Raw genomic sequence first — 27,618 nt, 5'->3', positions numbered from 1 at the left:
TCTGTGTATTAACACAAATATGGAGGCAACAGTTCCACATTTCCAGAAGGCCAGTGAATCTGTTTTTCAGCCCTGCTGCATTATATGTAATAACAAAATATTATGTTACATGTGGTCTCGCTCTGCTCTAATTACGGAGCACTGGGGCTCTATATACATGACTACACAGAGCACGGCAAACCCAAGTTCTTTAGTGATCAAGGCCAGATTTGTCATCAGGACATTTTATTAAAAAAAGAAAAATGCATATATTTATTTTTGTGAGTTATTGTAACAACTTTGTGGCATTTCCATGTAATTGTTTTGTTCAGTTCAGGCATTTTCTTTTGTTTTTCTCCATTGTATAAATAAAGTGCTGATAATTTGTCACTTACGATCTCAATAGATGACAATTTGCGCAGACGATTTTTTATTCCCGTTGTTTGCGAGATCCCTTACACCCATTTTATTTGCAAGTGAGATTATTATTTTTCATATAAACCCGATACATTAATTTACCACAGATTGTGTTTTCTTTAGTGGTGACATGATTTAATACAGTGATTTTATCCAGTCAGCAGGACCTCTAAGCACTCACCAAACCCATTTCTACATGTTCTTCTGTACAATTTATATTCACTGTTATTGTAGCTTTGTGCTTTACATCGTTGAGTTAAACGCACTGTTATATGTAATGGATATACATTGCCTGTACTATAAATCAAGTATTTATCTGTGCGGAGGCCCAGTTATATAACCGTAGGCATCAAAATACCAGATTATTTATCCTGAACCTCACTAAAAGGTTTTTACAGTGCTGTTGGGACTAGCAGGGGATGCTGGGACTTGTAGTTCAACAAGAGTCAGAGAACCCCCGTTAACGTACATTTACAGTGAAAGGGTTATATAGCCAATTTCCATGTGTTTTAGGTCCCTGTTCTGCGACACCTTTTTGAAATTACATTGCTAAAATTCAAAGTTCTTTAGTGAATCTATAGCTTAGGGTTTGAGCACATGCAGATGTAGTATAAAATAAAAGCATGTTGTTTTTTTGGGTGTTTAATTCCGGTTACGTTAACTCGTAGATCTAAGAAGTGTATTACGAAAATCTTTATCTAATAATGTTATTTGTTGGTTCCCACACGTACACACATCCATTGAGAACGCTGACATTTATAAACATAGATTGGTCTTTATTTGGATCAGAAATATATTTATCAGCATTGGATCTGGAACAGGTCCCCCACCCTAGTCACTAGGAATGTACTATAATGAATAGCTAAAAAGTTGCGTTTCCCTTTTGCACTATTGGTCTGATCCCCGTCCAGCCTGGAGGAGCCTTTGCAATGCATTGTGCGAGATCTCACCAGCCACAGGATTAAGAGAACCCAATATCTGAAAAATCCACTTGGCTTTGGTAGAAAGGCACTCTTAATTTGGTCACGAACATACAAAAAAAAACAGCAGGCACGTGGGATGTTAAGGCATCGCAGAGCACCCAAAAGTAAAAAAAAATAATAATATTTTCTTAAACCCCACACACTCTAGACAACAAAAAACATCTTTATAATTAAATACTTCCCATATGTCCCTAAAATGGGTGCAATAAATTGGAATGGCTTAATTTAACCCTGGCCTCACTCTCTAAACAGCTTTACATGCAATCAAGGAATGGAGTGTGAGAGCAATGACTAGTCTTTTTTTCCCCACTAATTACGTGGCCTTGACATTTGGCCATGTTCGGGGGGGGGAGGGAGGGGGTCTAGAGGTTGCAATTGATTTGTTGAGGACTAGGGAGGGCAGTGTCCCCGATAGTAGAGAGAAGAGAAAGGAAATGACTAGGAGATGAGTGGATGATCTGTCTGGGATTTGGCCAGGTGCTCTCATTCGTTCGCCGGTCAGAGGATTTGCCTAGGCATGCCGTAGCCGGTCATTCCGGACTGGGATGCTCCTTTGTTGGTGCCCATCTGCAGGCCGATGACACTCTGGCCTTCTTTTAATTTGTCTTTGGAAAAATCACGCCTGTTTTCCAGAGATTTCCTAAAGAGATATCAAAAATAAAAGTTTATTAGAATATAGAAGTCGATCGAGATTTTTTTTTCTATGCACTTGAAATTTATATTATAAACGTAGACGGGACAGAATGTATTTAAGGCACAGAGTTAATGACAAAGGTATTGTAGGGGTGGTTCTAGGCGGGCTGCCGGTAGAATAGACCAGACATTGGTTAGTCTAGACTAGATTCTTACTTTGGGAACCAGTTGGGATCTCCACGGAAATATCCATCGTCCTTCGTAACGGCCATACCACCCAAGTTCATCAGAGTCCGCTGGACGCTTGCCATGTCCTTTCCTGTTACAGAGACAGAAGTATATAAGGGTCACCCCTAGTGTCCATTCTAACAGACCCTCTCTGTTCTTGCCCATCCTCCTGCATTGGTGGAATCCTTAGAGAAACGGTTCTAGGACTATTCTAGTTATGGAGGCAAGCGTGATTCCAGGCACGTAGCCCATTACCAGAAAGTAGCCTGACTGTTCATGCAAAATAGTGGGTGTGGTTATGCTAAATAGTAGGTGTGGGTTTAATTAAGGGTGAGGCTAGTTTGAGAATGTGTAGACAATGTACATAGCTTAAACATCGTTCGTTTATAAACAGTGTACATATAGGTTTATACTGTCACCTAGCTCGCCATGTAAAACAAAGGAAGTGGCACTGTGTATTACCACATACCCCAGCACATAGAGTAAGGATATAGACTAATACACAGTGCAACTTCCCTTACTCTACATGCTGGTAGTTGTGACAACACTATATTCACGTTTGTTGGTGAACCAACCTGATTTTTATGCTTTGAATGTATTGGCAAATGCACAGTTCCACTTCCCTTTGGTGTAGATACTGGGATTTGTAACAATGCACAGTGCTGCTTCCCTTGTTCTGTGGTAGTTCCCTGGGGTATATGACAATGCACATTACCACTTTCCGTGTTCTATGTGCTAGGGAAGTAGAACTGTGTATTGTCATATATGCTAGCATACAGAACAAGGTAAGTGGCACTGTAGAGTTGCCACATATCCAAATATCAAGAACAAAGGAAGTGTCACTGTGCATTTGACAACACACACAATAAAAGGAGGTCCAGTTTACCAAAGTGTGGCTTTCTGTTTTTCTTATTCATGTAAAAGTACAGAAGCTTAACCCCGGCCCCAGCTGCACAGTCACCGTTACGTACCTTCCCACAAATCAACGGTCTGGAACAAGTCGGTAGCCGCAATTCCGTATTTCTCGCAGGCCTTCAGGAACTGAGACACCTGTTCCATCTGTTTGAAGGCCATTGCAGATCCCTGAATTTTGCCCACAGAGCCGGGTGCGAGGGTGTTGATCAGATGACAAAGTACCTAAGGACACAGGAATCAGAGTGTGAGCAGCTCGGTAGACATTTAGGGGGTATATGTACTAAACTGCGGGTTTGACAAAGTGGAGATGTTGCCTATAGCAACCAATCAGATTCTAGCTGTCATTTTGGAGAAAGTATTAAATAAATGACAGCTTGAATCTGATTGGTTGCTATAGGCAACATCTCCACTTTTTCAAACCCTCAGTTTAGTAAATATACCCCCTTAGTACATCCTAAACCACTGGACAAGTTCTCATACCGTGACAGAACGTTGATATTTGACATTGTATTTAGATTTACTATGCAGCTGCATGATATTGTCCTCAGCAATCAGACATTTTTGGCGAAAATAGATAATCTTCTTAAATATTTATATATGTATATCAGCGGAATGGTATTTAGACAGAGATAGCTATAGATAAGATAAATGTATCCCCCATCTGATAATTGTTCAGGCTGTGTATTTTTCTGTATCCTGCCACCAGGTGGCACTGTACCCTGGAGAAAACTAAGGATGTGGACAAAATAACTTTAACCCCAATGTTTAATGAACATTTATAGCTAAATTACATGAAAATGAGCCTTGTGTAAAATTAAAGCATCATTTAATTGGGGGGGCGAATTTCATTTTTGTTGGGGGTAAAAATGTCAATGTAATGTAAATAGTCAAAATCTATTCAAATTAAGACTGCTTTCAGTCGTGTCCTGCAAGATCCATTGTAATAATACAAAGGTGTACTTTTTGGATGGTGCAACCAACATCTATGGACTGCGCTATACAGTACAACAATGAAAAACTATAAAAAGGTATCAGAAGCACAATCCGTTCTACTCACAGTTCCGTCCTTCAGCCACGTCTGAAACCCGACTTTCCCCGGCTCGCTAGGCTGCCCGCAGGCGGGTGGACACTGATTAACTATCCATTGTACCAGGATGTTCTCCAGCTCCGGGTCATATTTCTGGTCGATCTTCATCTGCACTTCCCTGCTCAGTCCGTAAGAAGGTCCTTTGTTGGCCATTTTAAGACAGTTAGTGGCTGGGGGGTTTCTGTAAGAACAAAACAGTCTGGTTAGAACTTATTTTATTCAGGTAAATCAATGTTACTGGCACAATTAATTCAGGCATTGGCACTGGTGAATCAAACTCTCCATCATACTGACAATGCAAGTGCCCGTCGTATTCATTCACACAGCATTTGCATCATCACTGGATATCCTCAGTATCGTTATCAGTAGCCACTTCCGGACTCTCTGACTCATATATAGTCTTGTTTAGAAAGTAAAGGAGGAAACCGATCTAGAATGTTCAGATTTGCACCTTGACAAAACCATGGTGCAAGGGGGGGTCACGTGTGACCGAGTTTAGTTGGGAAAGGGCAGAGTCCTAACCGCAGTGTAGCAATAAAGCTACAAAACGGCAAATGGCTCAGTGGTTAGCACTTCTGCCTTACAGCACCGGGGTCATGAGTTCAATTCCTGACCATGGCCTTATCTGCGTGGAGTTTGTATGTTCTCCACGTGTTTGCGTGGGTTTCCTCCGGGTGCTCCGGTTTCCTCCCACACTCCAAAAACATACTGGTAGGTTAATTGACTGCTATTAAATTGACCCTAACCTGTCTGTCTGTGTGTGAATGTTAGGGAATTTAGACTGTAAGCTCCAATGGGACAGGGACTGATGTGAGCGAGTTCTCTGTACAACGCTGCAGAATTAGTGGCGCTATATAAATAAATGATGATGTTTTGCACCCCTTTGCATCATAACATGGTCCATCCCCGGAACAAACGTGTACTCTTGCTAGATTTGCTCCTAGTGAGTGCATTGTACAGATTCTGTACTCCTGTCTCCTTCACAAACATTGTCACTGATTTGTTCCAACAATTCCCCAGTTACTTTTTTTTTTTTTTATAAATCCTATTTTCACCTAATTTTATGCAGTCTTAAGAACCTGCAGTCGTCTGAACTCTTCACCTTCTCAAAATTCAACTCCGAGAGACCCGGAAGCTAAGCACCGACAGGAACTCCCACCTCATGTCCTGTTTGTGTTAGGGGGAAGCCGTAATAATCAGCTACTGAACACAGGGCTGGTTTCGGGAGTGTCTCTAGCCCATGGTTATGATATGATAGAGATACAACTATGATAATTCACATTTTCTGATTCAATAGAACATCCAGAACTAGCCGCATATTAAATATCACACTGGGCAGAAATTAGTTTCACTTCTTATTTCTTTATTTAGCATTTTATGCGCCTTCGGATAGGCACTGCGGTTAGGACTGCCCGACAGGCCATCGTAGACCTGTATGGGCACAAAACAGGCCGCCAATCCCAAAGGGGCTGTTGAACGGTGACCCCATCTTATATAGCAATCGCCCAACCGCAGGTAGCTCCATTAGGTCTGGATGGTCAGCGTCTATCTTCGCGTATGGCCAAATCTACCAGAGACCTGGCCATCTGATAATCATGCCAAGCAACCAGACCATAAGGCCCGCTGCTTTACTGTACATAAAGGAGGGAGAGACACATTAACTAGGCATTCTGCTGGTTTATAAATAATACAAAGGCCATTATGCTTTTCAACATAAAGGCCTCAAGTTTACGAACACAGGTCAAGGACCCATAGCAACCTATTAGCATTTAGCTTTGTCTGCTGCAAGTAAGACAGTGTAAGAGTGAACTTTGACAGCTGTACTTTGATTTACAAGTGCCCTCATCAGAGGCAAAGCTAAAGTTTTGCAGATAAGGTTGAGGACTATAACAGGAAAACATTTATAGCTGCAATGGAGTTTGCAATTTGCATTTTATTTAAAAATATCCCAGGCCACATCCTATTGAAAATAGAATATATTCTAAGATATGTTAGCAATTACTTGAACCTGACTAGCAGCATACACGTGTATTCCTGGACTAGTGCAACCTATGGATTATGAGCCAGGTGTTGTTTAGCTTCAACCTACATCCCACAAACACGGTTTCTCGAAAACTGCCCACTGTGTGTTTATAGCCGGGGAACCAGAGTTGTGTGACATTTATTGTGTTAGCACAGCTGCAGCCGGACACTCCCTGTCACACACACAGGGGAACAGGGAGCGACATTGTGACACGGCCTCATTCCTTCTCTGCCCATATCCAGGCAGCGATTACGCTTTCCCTTTGTCCGCAGAACATAGCACTCCCTTATTTACACTGGTAGATAGAATTGAAGGACGTTGTATGGAAGGAGATGTATTAGTCTGCAAGGCAGCATGCTCCAGGACTATAACCGCTACAGGCCTATTGTCCCCCGAAATAACTGCCCTGCTCTACATTGCTTATAACGTCCGGTGCTTAAAATTATTACCTGTTTTATTGCTTTGTGGTCTTTTATATTCATTAATATCTGAAAGTCTGCTAAGGTGAACTACCTACCGATACAAGAATATTTCATGAGAAGAGTGATCTGATCTTGTGACCTGTTTACTTGTGTGATTGTAGGTGAGGACAGGGCAGCATGTGACAGGGGCAGTGACATGATGTGAGGAGGGGAATGCAGGCAGCAGGAAGCCACAGACTGAGAGTTATATAGTGGGAGGAGCAGGGTCCCCAGCAGCACAGAGTATATCAGGGGATGAGTGATGTGTTAGTGAGGACAGGGTTGTATGTGACAGGGGCAGTGACATGATGTGAGGAGGGGAATGGAGGCAGCAGGAAGCCACAGACTGAGAGTTATATAGTGGAAGGAGCAGAGTTCTCAGCAGCACAGAGTATATCAGGAGATGAGTGATGTGTTGGTGAGGACAGGGCTGCATGTGACAGGGGCAGTGACATGATGTGAGGAGGGGAATGGAGGCAGCAGGAAGCATACTTGCCTACTTTCAGAGACCCAAATTTCAGGGAGTTCTCTTGGACTACTTGGGCGAGTAGACCAGCCTCCCAGATCGTGCTGAGGTGAGCCGATGACGCGATTCTTTGCGAAAAGCTTTATCCAGGCCCCCACCATGACGCAAAATGTGTCATCACGTCCACACACTTGTCCCTTGATGGGAGGGGAAATCCAAGCAGATCTCTATACATCCAACTTGTTTACAATAAATACTGAGTGTACCACACTGCACAGAGTCCCAGAAACTTTGTGTTGCACAACCAACATCTTATAATAATTACACAGCGCGTTTCTACAACAGCCCTTCAAAAATTATAAGTGATCGCATGAAATAGGAAGCTGATGAAATAACATTAACTTCCACCAAATACCTGCGTGAAAAGGTGCATGTGTGACAGCGATATTCTCAGATGGTACAGGATAGAAATCCAGAGGGTGGGAGCACATGGTAAATTATGGGTAATCTATCACAGGAGCAAACCTGTTGTTTCATGTACCATAGATGTGTACATAATCACTGACACAGTGGAGGTAACTATTTTGTCAGCTGAACAAATATTTCATTCACTGGTAACTACAGACATCAACAATGCACCCAAAAAGGATGCCTCCATTTACATTAAAGTAGATACATTATGTCACAAAACAGCATGATTGCCATTTCAGGACTGGCTCTTACTGACAAGATGGTTACAGACAGGAAACAGAGTATGCATAGGGTAAAACACTCCCCCATGTTCACAGCTTTATCTCAAGTATCCTTAATTCTAATACACTTAATCATTTCTATGTATATTTTTACATAAAGCAAAATTTAGATGTAGAGGTCCTTGGCGTCTGTGTTTAAACAAATATAATTAATGCACAGTTTTTGTCTGAATAGCACTTAAAGTTAATAAAGGAATGTTATCATTTCCCTGCTAGTTATTATATTTAGGTTCGTTTGGCACAATTACTATAAGAGAATGTAATTTCGGCCACAGAGATAGTCCCCTGGACCCACTCTTCCTTTTAATGACCGATACCAGAACCAGCGATCTATTAAGGGTATAAAAATTCACAAATTTCAAATTCACTTCTACTTTTCTCGCGGTTCTCTCTCAACAAACGTCATGCCATTACTAGTGCGCCGAAATCCATTATCAGATCCAACACAGACCCGTCGAACGTGCAGAGCTGAGGCAGCCATTTTGTGCGTTGAACCAACATTACTTTTTGTTCCGTTTGTTTTTTTGTTCATTGCGCTGTGGCGCCCTGTAAATTAACTAAGATGATGATATTCCTGAGAAAACAACCTATCAATTCTCTAGTAATTGGCGATATCAATAAGGCACCTTTGTCCCCAGTAAACTGAGCAAATATTAGCCGAGTCCACAAAACGACTGACCCCATTATCTGTAGGTGACACAACATGGACGCCTGTCGGCAGAGATGTATTGCGTGCAGTTCTCTATGAAACCGCTCAGCTCTCACACATTCCAACCCCTGTTCCTTAACAGCTAAGCAAACACTGTCGTCTGTGAGCCAAGGTCCCCACTAGGAGCTCGTCACTGTATTTTTCCAGCACTTGTTCGGAAACCAGCCAAGATTTTGTGGCGTAGGAAAGATCGCCAGACAGTTGCTAGGCCACAGCCTGTCCATGCTTGCCTGCATCGTACGGCAATCATGCAACAACAAAATAGGTACACACCCTGTCATTGATTAAAGGTATAAGAGCTTTTATTATTTTTATTTGTTTAACAAATAAATGCAGGGTGATGATATAATAGCCGTTGAGATGTGTTAAATTTTCTTGTCTGCCCCGTTGTTCAGTGATCATTGCCATATTCCTGTCACACATCAAGTCTCTGACCCGGATTCACTAAATGTTAGCATTCATGTATATTACAGTACATTTTTCAGCTCTGAATGCTGAGATGACTTAAGGTGCAAATTAGATACAGAACCTAGGTGCTGTTGGGCTTGTTGGTATCCCCACCTTTGTTAATGATACTCTGCCCAGAGATTAGAATATTGCCTTTAAAATCAGATTTATCAAGTGCTGCCACGGCCTCCTCCCTGATCTCCTCACACACTCAGCCCAGTTGGGTGTGAATACGGCCATTACGCCAGTGAATGTCAAACACGGCCATGCCCAAAGAGCATACAGGTCACACGGCGTGCCAACATCTCTCGTCTTTGTCACCAAGTGACCACGCCTGCCAACAGTACAGGACACTGATTATTATCCTTTGGGAAAGGAATTTTTCACCTCAGCTTGAATTCATCTCTGCCGTTAAAGCACAGAGCTATAAGAAAATGATGCCAAGATGACTTAAATATATTTTAATTTTATTTTTCAATAAATGTCACATAAACCTTAAGGAGTATTTCCTATCTCAGCTTGATAGCGCGACATGAGGCATGTGGGGAAATCACGTCATCAAGCCTTGGACACATAGATATGGGCCTAATAAACTCGACCATCACCTCATAACGACATGATTTGCACCATGACCCAGCCCAGTGTACATTCCCCAAGAGTTGCCTATTCTCTCGGGTCTTATACTTCTAGAAGTCTCCCTGACATTCTGGGAGAGTTGGTAACTATGCTTTAAAGTATACCCATCACCTACACACAATGGAGGCAGCCATCTTGTGGGCTGAGGTAATTTTTCACTACTTCAGCCTACAAAGAGTGGAGCCTATCACAAAGTGCATCGGTGACTGGTTCCTAGTAAATTGATTGGCCGCCTGTGCTGTGCGTTTGTTTTTTCAATGAATGAGGTATTGCGTTACAGGTGAATCGATAGGTTCCATCCCCAGGAGTATTGGTTCGGCTCACAAAATGGCTGCCACCACTTAGGCGTCATATCCACTTTAAAACATTGCTGTTTCTGACGTGCCCATTATCAGGGGCTGGCTGGCAAATTATAACACGGGGTCGCGAGATTCGGCTAACCAGCCGAATTGGTCCATTTTAGTGGGGAAAAAAAAGGTAGCCCAATATGGGACCGGTTCGCCAATAAAACATATACAATATATAATGTACATCCCTTTTACAGACGTAAAGAAAACAGTATAGTTTCCGTGACACGGCAGATATTAAACTGAGCGGCCACTTTAACACGGGGAGGAAGTAGAGCCAGGAAGGTATTGCAAATGTTTTCACTAGTAAAAGGATGTGAAACGTATACTGTGGATGAATGTGTTATTTCTATGGCGTTTGATAGCTGTGTCTCCAATGGTGCCGGCTCTTTAGAGCGAAATTTACAGCCTTTCCAGGATAAAATAAAAAATATATTATGTATTATAGTGAATAATTATTAGCGAGCTTCACAAATATAAAACAGAACAAGATTTCAGGAACTTTGAAGAACTGAAACAAATGCATGGTGATGGGGGAAGCAGTTTATCCATGCATGACACTTTTCCTGTCTGTTACAGGACGCTAGAGCCTAATAATGCACATAGAACTGACCCCCGTTCAGACAGATCATTATTACATATATGATGTGATTAACTATCGTATGAATTTGTATCATAGTTTTTAATATGGCTACAGTGATGTCACTGGTTCCTGGTGATTTGATTGGCTGCCTTTCTCAGGACAAAATGGCTGCCTGAAATTAGTGTAGGTAACTGGTATTAACTCATACCCCAGTATCAGTCTCTGCTGAGCTCCCAAAAACTGCTCTGTGCTACAACATGTAGTGGATAACTGCACTTGGCTGTAATTGTTAAATCGTTACAGGGCAATGATCTCATAATTGGAGGGGGGACAAAATCAGGATCGGCTGAGCATCCTATAATTATTCCAGGAATGCCATAGTGTAATATATAGATATACAGACACACACATATAAAACACGGATCTGTGTCTAAACCAAACCGGAACACACTGCATTAATGCAATCAGCTTGTTTACCAGGGATCTGATATTGGACGCACTTCAAGATCCACATTTGTTACAGATTTAATGTCAGTCTAAACTATTTAGCCCAATATAACTATAAAACAGACGGGACGCTCCCACTGAGCCTGCATGCTTTATAGGCAGCGCAGAGAAAGGAATTTGATTTTCAAGAGGTCCCTCCTGTCTATAGGAGCCCTCCCCGAGCCCCCGATATATATGGAATCTTCGCAAACGTTGCACCATACACAACTCCCAACAGAGAGAATTTAAACAATGAAATGTGTTGTTTAAGGAAAACATTTCCTAATATTATAAAGGGTTTATTATACTTAACGTTCAGTAAATATTCAGAGTTATGTATTCTACAGAACAAACCTGGGTATCTGGGTTTTTCCAATCAATGCCCCATCTGAGCCGGTTTAAAAGTAATGGAAAGTTGCTATGTGGATCAATATCTTTCTATTGGTCCAAGAGCTCACAGACATCCCTGACTGAACGCACAGCATAGCACTTGTCCTAGGGGCGGTGCACGCAGTTGAATACCCCAAGGCTGTACGCACAGCATGGTGGTTAGAAGTGGCCTTTCGCGCCCTTGAATACACACACGTGTCTGTGTGTGTGTGTATATATGTATAGATAGATGGATATCATACACACACACACACGTTAGGAAGGACAGAATGGGAACAGCCTGGTTGCCACCCGTCTAACCTACAAGACAATCGGCCATTTCATTCCTTAATGAAGCGCCGGGAACAGGCGTAGAGAGAAAAGCATTTCAAGAAGTCTTTTTGGCGTCTCGGGCACAGAACAAATTTTTAATCTCACAAAATCTTGGCAGGGCCAACGAGCAGGAAGTCTGGGAAGATAGGGAGATAGAATTACCAATTTTATGAATTATGAAATGTGGAGCTGCCAGGACAGCTAAAGAGAACGGAGAGAGTCTTCTCCTCCCAGGCCCCACTCCTGTGCGCCGGCTATTTAATTCATTGATGTGCGGAGGATGGATGACGCCAGAGAGAGGGGGGGAGACGACCTCAAACATTTTAGCAGATTGATTACAGAGGAAGATCAGCCATTAGCTCACATTTACACATGAAACGTCTCTACATGGCTGTTTAAAAGTAAACTCATCACCTACACACAGCGGAGGCAGCCATTTTGCTGCGGACTGGTCCAACAAGCGTACAGCCCATCAATGACCTAGTGTCTTCACTGAGGCATGGGGGTACAAACCCTGTATTCTCAAGAACATTTGATTCAGGCAACAACATGGCTGCCTGTGTGTGTAGGAGAAGGGGGGGGGTGTGAAATGCTGCAATTTTTCTGGACATAACCATAGCAACCAACATAAACACTGCAAACAAAAAGCCACTGTGGTGATTACTACAACACCCACAAGTTACAAAAGTAACAATGCATACAAAAATAAAATAAAATAAAAGCTGGAACAAAAGGTTGTAGATTCTATTTAGAGTTTCAAATGTAGCACCATAACATCATCTCTTATGAAAGAAAAAACACACAAAAGCTTTTCACGTCTTGCGTAACTATACAAAAGAAATCCTGTAGTGAAATCTGGTTCAGTTTGACGAGCTAAGGATTTGCTTCAAAACCAATATTGAAATAAATACAATTATATATAAAAGTGCAGGCTGCAACTTCATCAACATTTAAGTGTCAGAGGGAGAAAATCTACCCTATTTCTAACCTTAGAAATACTTGACAGCTCGTTCAAGGCAGAATGAGCGGAATATCATTCTATAAAGCAGGATGGCGCTTGATAACAGCGAGGTAGACGCTTGTATCTTAAACACATCAGACATGATAGCTTCAGCCAGAACAGCTGTGGTTCGTGCTTGGTAGCAGGCAGTAATTTGGGGCCCTGTACGGGATAGAAACTTCTATGATGGAATTGTAACTTCCCAAGACCTGACGTCTCGGGGAATTAAAGTGGTTTCTGAATTATTTCTGGATATCTCCCCAAGGAGACGTACATTTGCTATTAATAAAGACGGATCAACTCAACCAGACTCGTGTTTGCCGGCTTGTCCGTGGGACTCGTCATACCTTGCACTGTGAACATTATGTGATATATAATCCACAATGACATGTACATAGACTAAAGCGATGAAAGCTGTAATATCCACTGAATGGGCTAGTTATTATTCCAGAGAAAATCCTACAGTGATACATTCTATGGGGAGACATATATTAAATAGACATTAAGTTAAAATGTTATAATACATAAGTATTGTCCCTTATCCAAGGCCATTTTTTTCCCCTAAAGTTATTTGTTAATGCAAAGCAACAATTCGGACAATAATAATTTGTCATGTAAATTCTTATACAAATATCATGTTTATTTATAAACACGGCATATTTGGACAGTGCCACAGAATATGTTGGCACTTTATAAACCTAACAAGCGGTTAATATCATAATTTGAAGTGTATTTTTATTATTTTGACGCAACTTTGTGAAGGTGACTTTAAGTATTGGCTTTTCACAGCGGTTATAGGATACATTCGTGTTTTTAAACTGGGAGTTTATACTACAAGAAAACTCATCGGGCCCATATTTATCCTGATCATTGACAAACGCACACTATTTATGAAGACTATAGTTTGGTACTAAGACGGCAATTCAGTCACGATGTGAAGAGAAAGGAGACATTTAAGGAAAGCGTGTGTACAGGAAAGGCTGCTTTTCATTCGAGGGTGCCATTAATCTCGACTCGTTACATCATGTAAACGGTGTATGACATGGCGGCTTACTGGTGGAATCTGCCTCAAATCCTACAAATTAAAACACGGCAAAGATCGAGGACCTCACATTTCCTTTTATGGGAGAAAATCCTGCATATTGTAGGGTTTTTTTAAGACATAAATGGTGTTTTTCTGACAGCATGGCCTCACACATAGAGGATTATCTGTAAGTAAATACCATATTAATCACATAAGTGACAGATAGATTATCACATCTACAGAGACTGTTCTGCGTGAGTCATTGCATGTATTCATCGTACCGTCCAATCTAATCTGCGTTTGTGGCGAGTGTGGGAGGCAATCTGAGCACACAGAACAGGGAGTATTGTTCCTATTAATCTCTAATTCTAATATGTTCAACCAATATCCTTTGATGTTTTCAATTTAAAACAGAGCCCTCCAACTAATGGAGGCCATATGCCCTAATTTAATGACCTATTGAAGCTGCAGGAGCAATTTAAAGTATATTTAGCAAACTTACTAATAGGTCGTTTTCATGCTGGTTTTGGTAAAACGTATTTTTACTATTCTGTATCATTTGCATTCCGTATTTAGAATAAAACTGCATTGACACACACATTAGCTGACCCCCACAAGATGGCCGCTTCCACAAAGGAGACGAGTGCACTTTAAATCTTGGTATTTATACACACACCGATGCCCAGATGTTTGCATTTTACAGGAAATACTAATAAAAGTTTGCTGCCAGTATTGTCAACACAAGGGAAAGGGGTAGGTGGGGTTAAATAACCAACGCCCGTTTTAAAACTGCCCAGGTCTCCCTCTCAGCCCTGGGAACCCCCGTGGAAGTGCGATCGCAGGGGCAGTCTGGCCGCTACACCCACACAGCGAGTCCCAGAAGAATTTGTGTTTCACTGCCGAGAGGCCCGTCGATCCCTTCTCACTGCGTCCATTAGCAAGAGGATACTCATATTGAGAAATTCTTGTGTCCAAATTTGGGAGTATTTCCATTGCTTTTGGAGAAATTCCAGCCTCTGCTTCCTAAGCAATTCTTTTTTTTTTTTCTTCTTTCATTTTTTTGGTGGGTGGGCTTGAAGGCAGGGATGTGATAGTAAGTCTATAAATTAATACTCGCTTCATCTGTCAGCCTTTCTAGAAATAGGATAATGCACTCCCTACTTTAAACTGTAAGGACAGTAGGAGTACAGAAGTTATGGTCCTGTTCGTTAGAGAGCTTACAATCTAGTACAACCTGCGGCTTCTCCAGGTTTTGTAATACTACAAGCCCCAGCATGCTTTGCTGGTAGATAGCCAGGCGATAGGTGGCAAGGCCGAGTTTAGTATATAAATAAAACTATTATATTTTTATAATATCTATCGTTATTGTAAAAACAAAAATGGGTTTAGGCAGAACGGTTCTGGCTTGAGGGGTCGCGCCTTGGGGTTGCCTTAACCTTTCGGACTGGACGCCCCCACGTGGTGATGCCATACACTCTTTTTGTACACAATATTTGGAACGGGAAGAATGTAGTGAGGCATGCCTTAAAGAACACCTGTCGCCTAACACAGCGGAGGCAGCCATTTATTGGGGGCTGGACCAATATTTGAGTGAATACAGACTACTGGTTCAATTACATCACTGTGTCAATTACTATTAAGGTCTCTCGAGCAAAAGCTCAGCTCAGACACAAGCGTTGTAGAACTGTGGGCAGCAAATTACCCCCCTTCCCCTCCGGGTCTATAATTCTCAGTATAGATTGCATCAAATCACCTTTGTTAGCATACTTAAAAATGCAGTTGTTTGCCCTGGATCTCCCTCTGGCATTTCTCTAATCTCTCCCTTTTGTTGGAGACCCAGAAAGGAAATTCAATAGGCTCAGGGCTATCTTCAGTGTAAATAAATAGAGCTAGATCATTGACTCATGTGTCACATTCTGTGTCCTGTATACCCCCTCCCCCCAGCACTTAAGGGGATCTTCCCCACAAATTCCATGCCTTCTAACCAGCCCCCTCTTCAAATAACGGCTGTATACATAAAACACAAACAAACTGGTGCGTCCTTAATATATAAAGAGTGGTCAACATGATCAAAAACTTTAAAAGCAGCACTAATATAACTATTAACACATCTAAATATAATAAAAACAACAATATAGATAATATAGCAATAGTTGTATTTATTACACTAGATTGTGAGCTCTAATGGGCATGGACCTCCCTACGCTCTGCATTTATTGGGTCGGCCTTATGTCCCTATTTTCTGTATGCTGTTTTCCTCACTGTGAAGCACTATGACGTATTATGAGTAAAATTGCTCTGCGCATGCACAGAACCGGGCCATACGCAAGTGAACACAAAATTATTTCATTCATCTTCAAGCGCAAAGGACCCTTACTACAGCCTACGATTTCATGGGCGGTATGGGGAGGGGGCGTATGCACGTAGTCAATGTACGGTAAGGGCGTGCCAAGCTGGAGCACACAGCAGTGTCCAATTCAACCTTTGGGCATCTCTAAGGTACATAGTTTTCTGCCGTATCACTTGCACAATATTCAACGAGACGTTTTTCAGATTCGCTTGTATGCCCGAGTTACGTGCGTTTAAAGAAAACGGCAAATTACCGTTGTTTCGCATGCCTCAATGAATTAGGCCCTGTATGTATAGAGCAGGTGTACTGCGCACAGGACTATAAATACGATGCCCATCGTGAGTGCTCTCTCCATGCCGCCAGGCTTAATGTATTCTCTGCCTTAACAAATTTTGAAAATGAGCAAGTTATGGAGCCGAAGCTGATTGGACGAACCACTGCATTACCTGGCTCATCCAATCAGCTGCATCTTCACAGCCGGTGTAAATTTTGCTCGTTTACAAAATCAACAACCTAGAGAATAGTTAAAATGAAACTACGCCCATCAAGGGACCAGAGCGATTTTATTAACTGGGGGAGAGAGGGATTTTGGGGTTCTAATTCTGAAGGTTGTAGGTAGAGTATTAAAGTCTGTTTGGAAGCATAAATATCTCTGATCAGCCTGCAAGGCGTTGCCTTTATGCGTTTGTCCTGTAACAATGACAATTGTTCTTCGTATGAAAAACGATGACTTAGTACAGTAACTTCCAGGATGTACTCCAGCGAGATCAGCATCATTGTTGTCACAGTTAAAGCAGAACGATTAAGGCACCCCTTAATCCACAATGCGCTCCACATAAAACAACTGACAGAGAATAAACAGTACCTGTGATATGTACATTATACTATCGGCGTGGGTGTGAGACGGTGCATGAGGTAACCCGGCTGCTTAGAACACGTCCTGTCTTATCCGTGAGCCGTACAACAAATGAAAGTGGTTTTACTGAGGGTGGTGACAGACATGATCTCTGCTAATCTCCCAGCTCCTCACCTCTCTAATGATTATTTTATGTGATCATCCCATGTGAGAGACATCATTATTCTTTACATCTTCCACGGTGTCAGGGACTTTGGCATCCAAATGGCAAAATATGATCATAATGTGTTCTGTAAAGAAACAGCAGCGAGATGAAATTGTGTTCCTGTCACAGGGTATGTCTCGATAAAGTAGGTACTGTAAGGGGTGGATTCAAACAGCCGCGGTAACAGGTTGCGTCGGGCGTTTTTAGTAAAATTTACGCTCTTTCGCCCTTTTGTCCCACAAACACGCGAAGGACAACCAGCCAAGGTGTCCGCACCGTATTAGCCGGAGAGGTACACATCTCACTTCAAAGTCCGACGATACCTCGCGGCTAATTGAATCTGCCCCCAAGACCAGCCGCACAGTTCTGTGGGAGACTTGTCGCCACAACAGAGTTCCAATTACGGTGGCTCAGTGGTTAGCACTTCAGCCTCACAGCACTGGGGTCATGAGTTCGATTCCTGACCATGGCCTTATCTGTGTGGAGTTTGTATGTTTTCCCCGTGATCGCATGGGTTTCCTCCGGGTGCTCCGGTTTCCTCCCACACTCCAAAAACATACTGGTAGGTTAATTGGCTGCCAACAAATTGACCCTAGTCTCTCTGTCTGTGATATTAAAATTATTATATTATAAATATTTGTTCAGCCCCCAAAATCCAGGTCTGATATACGAGCCCTCTCTGTAGAAAATCACCTATGGCCATAGGTTTTGGTGAATATCAAAAATAAAGAGAAAATATACAGTAAAAATATGTTATTTGTATTTTGTTTAGAAAATCTGGCAGAAAAGGGGTTGGTTTTTTGTGACCCCCCCCCCCCCTCCAGGTACATTGCAAACTCTGAGACGCAATGTCAATGATAGACCACATAAATAGGGACACAACATGGGGACTGTACCTGTCAATGATCCCCAAACTTGTATTTTGGTAAGTTTATTTTTGTAAAATAGATGGAGGAATAGTAATATGCTAGATAGGAGAGGACTGCGTACATCTGGGGTAGATCTTACTAGCAACCTCATACGAACATTTCCTCTGTGCCAAAAAAAAATAAAAATGAATACAGCCTTATGTGTAATAAAAAGGATATAAAACAACGCATGAAATTTACTGGCTCATTAAACTTTAGGACCCTGACAATGGAAGTCTGCAAACCAAGTGGAATTAGCACCAGGAGTGAATTTATATTCCCATTTTCACGGCCGAGCGAGTTCAAATTTAAGCGCTGGGTGTATTAAACGGGGATCAAGCAATACTCCAGACGGCCATGAAACATTCCAAAAACCAGTTAACCTGCGCTAACGTGGACGGCACACACCCACTGACATCAGTCGTGTTCTTTCCCATTGTAAACCAGCGAGATGTAATTTGAAAAGCGCCACATGGAATTAATGATGGTTTTAGCCCCTGGGTGTCTTGGCAAGTATGAAAGGGGTTCGTGATCAAGGCGTGCTGGGACTGTCAAAAGTTTTATACTCCTATTTCAGCAATTAGAGGCCATTAATCCTCATTAGAAATAAGATACATCATTTTAGGGACGTGACTACATGCGTTGAGGGCTGTAGACGCTTGTACACAAAATGGCAGGTTCAGACAGACCCGAACCATTGTCTGTGAAATCACCTGTCAAATAGCGTATGAGAAAGGCCACCGATTTTCCAGTAGTATTTGTCGAGGTCACTGCATTTGCCTCCATTTATTTTTCTTACGCCTTTTTCTACCACAGCGGTGGTGGCCATTTTGTGGGTGAAGCCAAAATTTGTGACAATCCTGCCCTAGAAATTCTCTAGTGACCCCACAGAAACCTTTTGTGCCTCAGTGATGTCACTTATTATAACGATTCAAAAATATGCTCTTGAAGATGGATCCAGCCCACAAAATGGCCACCTGTAGGCGTCGCCCATAAACGGTCGGGTGTCGGAATCAGGATCGCTAAAAAAAAAAAAAATATAGCACAGATTTTACAAGAACAGCAAACATTGTGTCACCAGTTAGTAACTATGTGTAGTATAGTACCGTACTCTCAGACTCCCAGGGTTGCGGTTAATCCCCTCCCCCCCGAAGCCGCTCACCGGCCTGCACTGTGGGCGAGAGTGTCATAATGACGCAAATCACTTCATCAAGCCCCACCCACCTCAGTGGTCAGGCGAGTAAAGTCACAATTTGCGCCATCGTCCACCTTGCTCGCGCCATAAAGCACCACGGGGTAAATGTATCATACCCCAGTTTTGTCAACGCCCGCGAGTTCGGCGTCTTCGCAGCTTAAATTTAAAGCGGCGCTGCCTTGTAAAGGGAAACTTATGTACGTATCCCTGTGTAGATTTACTTGAAAATTCTTGCATTCCTTTTGGACAAACCCTAGTGGGCAGCACGGTGGCTGAGTGGTTAGCACTTCTGCCTCACAGCACTGTGGTCATGAGTTCGATTCCCGACCATGGCCTTATCTGTGAAGAGTTTGTATGTTCTCCTTGTGTTTGCGTGGGTTTCCTCCGGGTGCTCTGGTTTCCTCCCACACTCCAAAGACATACTGGTAGGTTAATTGGCTGCTATTAAATTGACCCTAGTCTGTGTATGTTAGGTAATTTAGATTGTAAGCTCCAATGGGGCAGGGACTGATGTGAGCGAGTTCTCTGTACAGTGCTGCGGAACCCTACCCTAACAAACTGCGAGATTTATCTAGGAAACTGAACGCACACACAGTTAATTCTAGCAAAGCTGCTGGCAGTTCTAGCACCAAGTCAACAGTTTTCCATCTGTAGCCGGGAATTACACTGGCTGACAGGAGCAGGCCACCTCTCCAGTTTTCCTCTCTCCGTGTGGAATCCGTGTATTGTGAGACAGAACAGGGAGCGGCTGCATGAGAAACCATCTCCACTTTTTTTGTTTGTTTCTGATGGCATTTTTTTTCACCCCATTGTTATCCAATATAAACAAGCTGAAAGGGAATTTATGATGGCAGAGAGCTGGAAAACATGACTTTTTATTTTTATAATGCTGCCATGACTATACCTATTGTTTATACCTTTTATTTCTGCCTATTTATTCGATGCAAAACAACGTGATGAAAGAGCAATTAGAACATAAAACTATGATCACCTGTTTATATAGCCAGGGAGTGGAATGTATTATAGGACATTGCTGCCGAAATCTTGTAAAACATTGGCAATTAAAAATAAAGCAGAATTTGCTAATTACAGGCATAGACTACCTTGTTCATAGTTTGCAAGGGCAAAATGATCACCATAGCAGGCCATAACGGGCCTGGCACACTGGTGTTTTGGATCTGAAGGTATTAAACGCTCCCCGCGTGAGCTGCCATTTTGCATCACTAAAATATCAATTTCAGCAACAGAACCATCGCCACCTAGTGGACACAATAATGCGAGGAATGGTAAACTTTCTTATCACTATAAAGCTTATAGTTATTAACAAATATAATTAGAAAACTACATATTTGTTCCTCTGCTGAGGTAAAATGAGTTATCCATAGTCTGTATTGTAACTGTGCCTCTAGTGGGCAAAATATCAAGGGGCGCAGTCAATTCCGAACCTGTCTCCAGCAACCTACAGCTAACAGAGGTATAAAGGCAAATGGTTGATGACAGAAATAGTTTTGAGTATAATGTGTCTTTCATGGTTTTATTATAGGTCAGATTTTATTGCTTTACTGGTAGAATTCCGTGATCAGCTAGAGACAGAACCGCGTGGAGTAGACACTGCTCTGTGATAATGCAAATGGGAAACAAAGTCGGAGGTTTCTGAGCAAGTAAATGGCAAGATTGTTTTTGGTTTTTTTATTAGGCTGTCAGCTATTTGCCTGTTACACAAACATTGCATTATGTATACACTGTCCAATGCCCAAGAAGCACCCCTCTCCCCACCCTTTATCTTGTCCTCATAACCTCGCTAGTCTTTGCACTGCTCCGTAACACTAGGGGCACCTACTCCGTACATAGTTCCGCCAACCTTCCACTGTCGGCTAGTGCAAAACTCAGCTCCTCCGCAAACGCAGTCATCTTGCCCTTTGTCGGAAATCAGGCGCTTCTGTGCAAATCCAGGAGAGCGACGTCACCAAAGCGAGTATTTCACCGAGCCTCAGCCATTTTGTACGCGGTAAATGATGCAGAATGAACTGGGAACGTACTGAGTACAGAAACGTAAACTAGAGAATATAAATAGAAGCAGGAGGCAAATGGGAGCATTATGTTATAATACTAGACAGCCTTGGAGTCACAATAAGTGGTATTATCTACATATAAACATAAATTTGGCAGTTTCTTGGATCATGCTGCTGTATCGCTTCCCAGCAGAGTCTTCAAGTTATATTTCAATAAGAGAATCGTACTTCAAGTGTATTTATCTACCAGCTGGAGAGTGAATTGGTAGCGCGTCATTTTATTTTCGGTATGCAAATATCATTTTATCAAACCGTAGTAGAGATTATGCACAATAGTGCTGGTCTGGCATATATCACCCGTACGACACGCACACCAAGCAACAAACCCTGTTCTAGTACGCGATGCAGATGGTCAAACACCAACACAATGAACAATGAAACTGATCTGAAATTATACAAATACACTAATCAAACAACAACAATGCAACTGTCCTGACTAACGTTACTCACAGTCCAAACACTAACCTAACGCACAAAGACGTGACCCAACACTAACCTACTACACATTCCAGCTCACCCTACCCTAATCACCAATCAAACACCGGCCTTAATACTACACTGGGCCAATGCACAACACAACAGACTCGTCAGTGACCTAACACACAGATAAAGACCCAACCTCAGTTCACTATACGATGCCGCTGAGGGGAACACTATCCTAATACAATGACCAAGCACGTTCATGACGCAAATACAACACGGGGCAGCGCCGTGGTTGGCGCTCCTGCTTTGGGGCCATGCATTTGCATCCGACCAGGCTGTAATCTGCGTGGGGTTTCCATGGACTCTAAATCTATAGAAAATCACCATACGAGTGTGACATCAAAACACATCAGGATAATGAAATGAGGTAGATTTAGCAAACTTTCTAAAAAGGAAACAGTGGGAGTGTTGCCCACAGCAACCAATCAGATTCTAGCTTTCATTTCCTAGAATGCACTAAATAAATAATAGCTAGATTCTGATTGGTTGCTATGGACAACACCTCCACTTTTCCTTTTTAGAAGGTGTGATGATTCTACCCCTGTGCTATACTTGTACAAAAGCACTAACCACGTGTGACACGCCTGTACACAGACATATACACAACCAAACAGGAAGCATCAGTTAAAAGGCTGCACACATGTTGGGGACATGAGGTTTCACTTGTCATTTAGATCTCATTCGTACGCGATGAATGGGATATCTGCACTGCAGCACATTCCTCCCAGATACTATACGGGTCATGTCAATTGCACATACAGGGAGAAATATATAGGCGACAGGAAATGCCGTCACGCAAAGTAAATCCGTCTTTGGTTTTCAAAAATTCATATATTTAGCAGACAATTTCTTATATAGACGATTGTAACATGTAAAAATGGCCGTATTACTGTAGGGATACATCTGTAAGGAAAACAAGTCATCTGATGTCTAACAATCATCCCCTTGTTAATCAATACATTTGTTTAGCTGAAACCTCATACGCAAAACCTGTGACTGCCGAGCTGAAAACTTCTGATTTATACTCAGAATCGTTGAAAAATTAAAAGAATCCGGTACATGTATTTTTTTTTTTATGTAGCAAAGAATTATTACAATCGTCAAATTGTGTTTTATACAGTTAGAAAACAATGACTCGCAAACGCAAATTTTTTTATTAAAAACTCTAGTCTTGCTGTTTGGCAACACATTCCCAATTTGCATTTGCAAAATAAAAAAAAACAATAGCTTAAGACCTGCCCCACCCTAAAAGATATGGGTTTTATAGAAAACGCCCATTGTCATTTCCTGGTTGGAGTAAACATCACTACAGCAAGTCACCGATATGCCTAATGACAGGCTTGTGCAGCCTACTACATGGCCCTGTAGAAATATTAACTTCAGGAAATACAATAGGCCTGAAAAGAAGTTTCAAATTCAGAATGCAAGATAACCTGACAAAGGAACCCCAACCTGCTGCCATTAACTTGATTGATCAGCAGATATCGCTTATTTAATGTAGAGCACGAGGGAGTCTGATAAATTGTCCAAAGTGCAATCGCAGCCTGAGGACATTTCACAAAGAAAAACCGAATTCCTGCTGTGATTGCGCAATGCATCCCTGCATCCCTGTCTTCATGGCTCGATCACCTTATTTTCTAGAGACCTGAACCAGACAACAAAAGGATTTGCAGAGCAGTTTCTACCCAGAAACTCAAGACGGTGTGTCCCAAACCTACCAGCCTTGTCTAATGCACAGGATTATAAAAGAAAGGTCGTACCCAGAGCAGAGGCCTACAAACGTGGGGTAGGAATGTACAAGGAGCTACTCAAAACTAATCCCAGAGTCAGTGTCTCCGAAGCCAGGGCTCCCATTGAGAGCTGCAGAAAGTATCTACGAAGCAGCAAATATTTAGGTATCGTATTTATCCAGTCCGGCTCGTGGGATGATGGATATTTGGAATTATGAGGCCGATCCTCTTCACAGTAACCACTTGCAAAGCTAAACATCTGTCCTAAACTGTTCTCTTTGCACACTTGAATTGCTTTGCTGACAGACATAGATATATAAGGGGTTTGCGGCTGAAGGATGCCTAGGGCTATCCTCATTCAGTTTCGGATCAGTGACAGCATCTCAATGAGGTTACAATATATGATGTTGCAATATCAGTGTTTAGGAAACTATGCTTCAAGTTGGAATCTTAATTTACAGAATTAAATTTGCACACAAACCAAAAAAAAAAAAAAAGAAGAACTTGTATATAGAATTTGCAAGTTAAAATTTCTCCAGCAGTATAGTCATACAGCCAGAAGCCACTTAATTTACTAGTACATCTAAACTCGTAAAGGAGACAATAGCACCCAATGTCCCTGTACCACCGTGCCTCATCTCAAAAAGATGGATGCTGCCTTAGGCGTGGCGAACAACTACGCCCTAATTTGGTGACTGTGAACCCCAATGTTCATATCCCTCTATCCAACACCCCCTCCTCTGTTATTTTACTGGGATAAATGTCTCCAAAATCAATATAAAATATATCAATCTTTGCAGCCCCCCAAACAGTGCTGCCCCAGGCATCTGCCTTGCTTGGCTATATAGTGACCGCTGCTCTGAATGTGAATAGACATCTTACTTAGCTGTATACTTAGAATGTGTGTTATCCAGAGCTGTACACAGTTATGTCAGAAAATATAGGCACTATCCATACATTTATCAGGAGCTGGAGTTACCAGACTCCAATGACCCGTCCCTTTAAATTTTATGTCTAAGGAGTAGGTTCTCTCTCAGAAAAGAGAAGAGGGGGGGGGGGGGGGGGGGAACATAGATTGCTGTATACGATATGTAGTTAATTACATAACACACCTCCCCAGCCCTCATCATTTACTATATTCCTCTTTGTTATACTCCCAGAGGTCTACAAGCACCCCAACTGCCCACCTCACAACATCCCCTTAATTTAGGCTAGTTCCCCTCCTAGCAGTCATTGATCGGAATGTAACTAGGGGCTATTGTTTCCAACATTATAGGGGAGGGGGGGGGGGGATTTTGGATAACCGCAATACACTCACATTCCAAAAATACCACTATCAACCCAAAAATATGTCAGCACACTCACAGCCATATGGATATGTCAACGTCTGAGCGCTTTCCTGGCTGCTTACAGGTCACTTACCAAAAAAAAAAAAAAAAAAAGCTGAATTTTTACTTTTATACCCAGCAACAAGACCAGTGATCATCATTAGACATAGGCATGCACACATGGATATAGGCAATCTGACCCTACTTACGCCCAGATGCCATAAACTTGAGCCACCTATTGCATTCAGACTCTGTTAAGCGTTGTACATACAAGCACTCCTGTTGCAATATACATTAAGGTGCATGGTTCTATAGACTGTAAGCTCTTTAGAACAGCATTTTCCTGAGTTTCATTTCCTTACCTTCTAGCAGTTTTTACTGTTAAGATATATTAAATCTGTTCAATCTAGCAACATGTTCACCATTGACAGCCTTTGCATGCAACAATATATACATTATACAACAGTCCAAAGATTACATCCACCAGTATAAATGCCTGGACTTTGTCCTCTGCTGGGAGAGAGCAAAGTTAGTGAAATATATAAAAGCAAGTTCTCTATGGAGGAGGCTTTAGGACTCTGCAGCTAGCTGTGGGACTGCAAGTTCCAGCATGCCTGGGAAGCTCCAGCCTCTGTTAAAGAAGGGTGAGGGGGTAGCAGGAACCTTATGCATGCTTGTATGGATCAGAGACACAGGCTTACCTTGATGTGTGCCCGGACAGCAGGAAATCAGACTGTGCTGCGTGTGTCTGTGTCTCTCCCTCTACTCTCTCAGCCCTGCCCCAAAAAACCCATGATGTCACCCCCCTCTAATCAAAGAGAGAAAAAAAAGGGTGTGGGCGGGCGGACACATAACAGTACAAGAATTCTTTCCTGTGATTTCAGGGGCTGCAACCTCTCCATTTGGAAAATGTCATGAGGGAGATTAATAAAAAAAAAAATATATATTCTCAGTATTACACATAAGAGTGAACACAAAGGGCAGATTGTGATGGTGAAACCCAGGAAAGGGGGTTTATAAGATGCTGGGTGGTGGCAATATTATGTAATAATAATATATATTTTAAATTGTATATGTTGCACAATAATGTTATATTATTACACCATTACCATTGGAATCAGGGATGTCCCAACAACAAGAGGCAGTAGGTTTTAGGTGGACAGCAAAGTATAGAGTATAATATATATATATATATATATATATATATATATATATATATATATATATATATATATATATATATATACACAATTCTATTGCTTCATCCAGGATCCAAATAGAACCTCACCGGTGCATTTTCTATTTTATCTTTATATTGTTTTTATATTATATATTAGAGTTAATTTATTTTTTCCAAGAATATTATTTATACCTCAGTGTAGAACTCTATGGGGCTGTTGTTGCTTCTATCAGTGGACATAATGTTGTTTGGAAAGCCTTAACGCCATTGGCTGCCTTGCTGTTGCTTTCAAATATTCATATTATTCATCATCATCATCATCATCATTTAAATAGCGCCACCAATTCCGCAGCGCTGTACAGAAAATGTATTAATAAATAGATTGGGGGGATCGAATGAGCGTTAGCTTCTGTGACGTGGGCATGATACAGATTATGTGCACAGTCAGGGTAATGCAAAAATGGTGTATGAGAAGTACGTACAATATAATGTTCTTGTAATAAAAAAGGGCATTTAAAGTCATCTTCAGTTTCTCGAGAGCACCATTCTTGGAGAAGATTGGAGTGGGCAGGGTGTTATTGTCAGATACTAGGTGCCTTCCGTATTGTGAAAAACGCAATTGTTACGTTAGGCAACCAAACTTCCCCTTTATCTTAAACTGTTTAAAGTGAAAGCTTTATGATAAGGTCATATGCAGATAATTCACCTGACCTAGGACATACGGGGTCCAAATCTATCATTGCTGGTACAAATATGTCCTTATGGGAAAAATTGTCTTGATAGATATAAAGCAATCTCAGGCTGATATGCTTGCTATATCTTAATTTATTTCTTACAGGTCATGTAGCATGCATAAATATTCAGATACTCAAAAGTGACTGGTAGGGGGGAGATTTGGGTGTGAGACAGGGCTCACAGAGTGGTATAAAGTGGGTGGGTACAGGAATGGGCTACTGAGTGGTACACATGGGTAAGCCAGGGTCTACTTATAAGGCGGTAGTATAATGGGGCTACTGTGTATAAAGTATTTCTGGGGGTGAGTGGATTTGTCATTTATTAATTATTTGTTATTTATTATTAAAGATAAAATTGTAAGATTAATTAATTATGCTTTTACCACAACCCTCTCGTACCTGAATTCTGCACTGGATAACATTTGGAATGTGGGCAGCATGGTGGCTCAGTGGTTAGCACTTCTGTCTCACAGCACTGGGGTCATGAGTTCAATTCCCGACCATGGCCTTATCTGTGTGGAGTTTGTATGTTCTCCCCGTGTTTGCGTGGGTTTCTTCCAGGTGCTCCGGTTTCCTCACACACTCCAAAAACATACTAGCAGGTTAATTGGCTGCTATCAAAATTGACCCTAGTCTGTCTGTCTGTGTGTGTGTGTGTGTTATGGAATTAAGACTGTAAGCTCCAATGGGGCAGGGACT

The 27,618-nt window shown here is 41.8% G+C and overlaps 2 protein-coding genes across 3 annotated transcripts in view; one reads left to right on the top strand and one right to left on the bottom strand.

Annotated features, from left to right (window-relative positions):
• PRUNE1 (prune exopolyphosphatase 1) overlaps positions 1–27,618 on the top strand; it is a 260,920-nt gene that overhangs the window by 42,475 nt on the left and 190,827 nt on the right. The gene's annotated exons all lie outside the window — the stretch shown is intronic.
• On the bottom strand, positions 1,152–25,808 carry TAGLN2 (transgelin 2). The gene is made up of 5 exons (XM_075193156.1): positions 25,707–25,808; positions 4,213–4,423; positions 3,212–3,377; positions 2,229–2,331; positions 1,152–2,019 (listed from the first exon to the last, which is right to left on the bottom strand). The coding sequence occupies exons 2-5, from the start codon at positions 4,393–4,395 to the stop codon at positions 1,878–1,880; spliced, it is 594 nt and encodes a 197-aa protein (XP_075049257.1). The 5' UTR covers positions 4,396–4,423; positions 25,707–25,808; the 3' UTR covers positions 1,152–1,877.

The sequence above is a fragment of the Mixophyes fleayi genome, chromosome 12, assembly GCF_038048845.1.
Source record: "Mixophyes fleayi isolate aMixFle1 chromosome 12, aMixFle1.hap1, whole genome shotgun sequence".
Lineage (NCBI taxonomy): Eukaryota > Metazoa > Chordata > Amphibia > Anura > Limnodynastidae > Mixophyes > Mixophyes fleayi.
This window is presented reverse-complemented; position numbering and strand designations above follow the sequence as displayed.

Bases quoted from the DNA above. Each gene is read 5' to 3' on its own strand.
- TAGLN2 (XM_075193156.1), bottom strand. From the start codon at position 4,395: ATGGCCAACAAAGGACCTTCTTACGGACTGAGCAGGGAAGTGCAGATG. The intron at 3,378-4,212 runs GTGAGTAGAACG...CTGTGTCCTTAG, and splicing joins CGTGGCTGAAGGACGGAACT to GTACTTTGTCATCTGATCAA. The intron at 2,332-3,211 runs GTACGTAACGGT...TCTCTGTAACAG, and splicing joins GACCGTTGATTTGTGGGAAG to GAAAGGACATGGCAAGCGTC.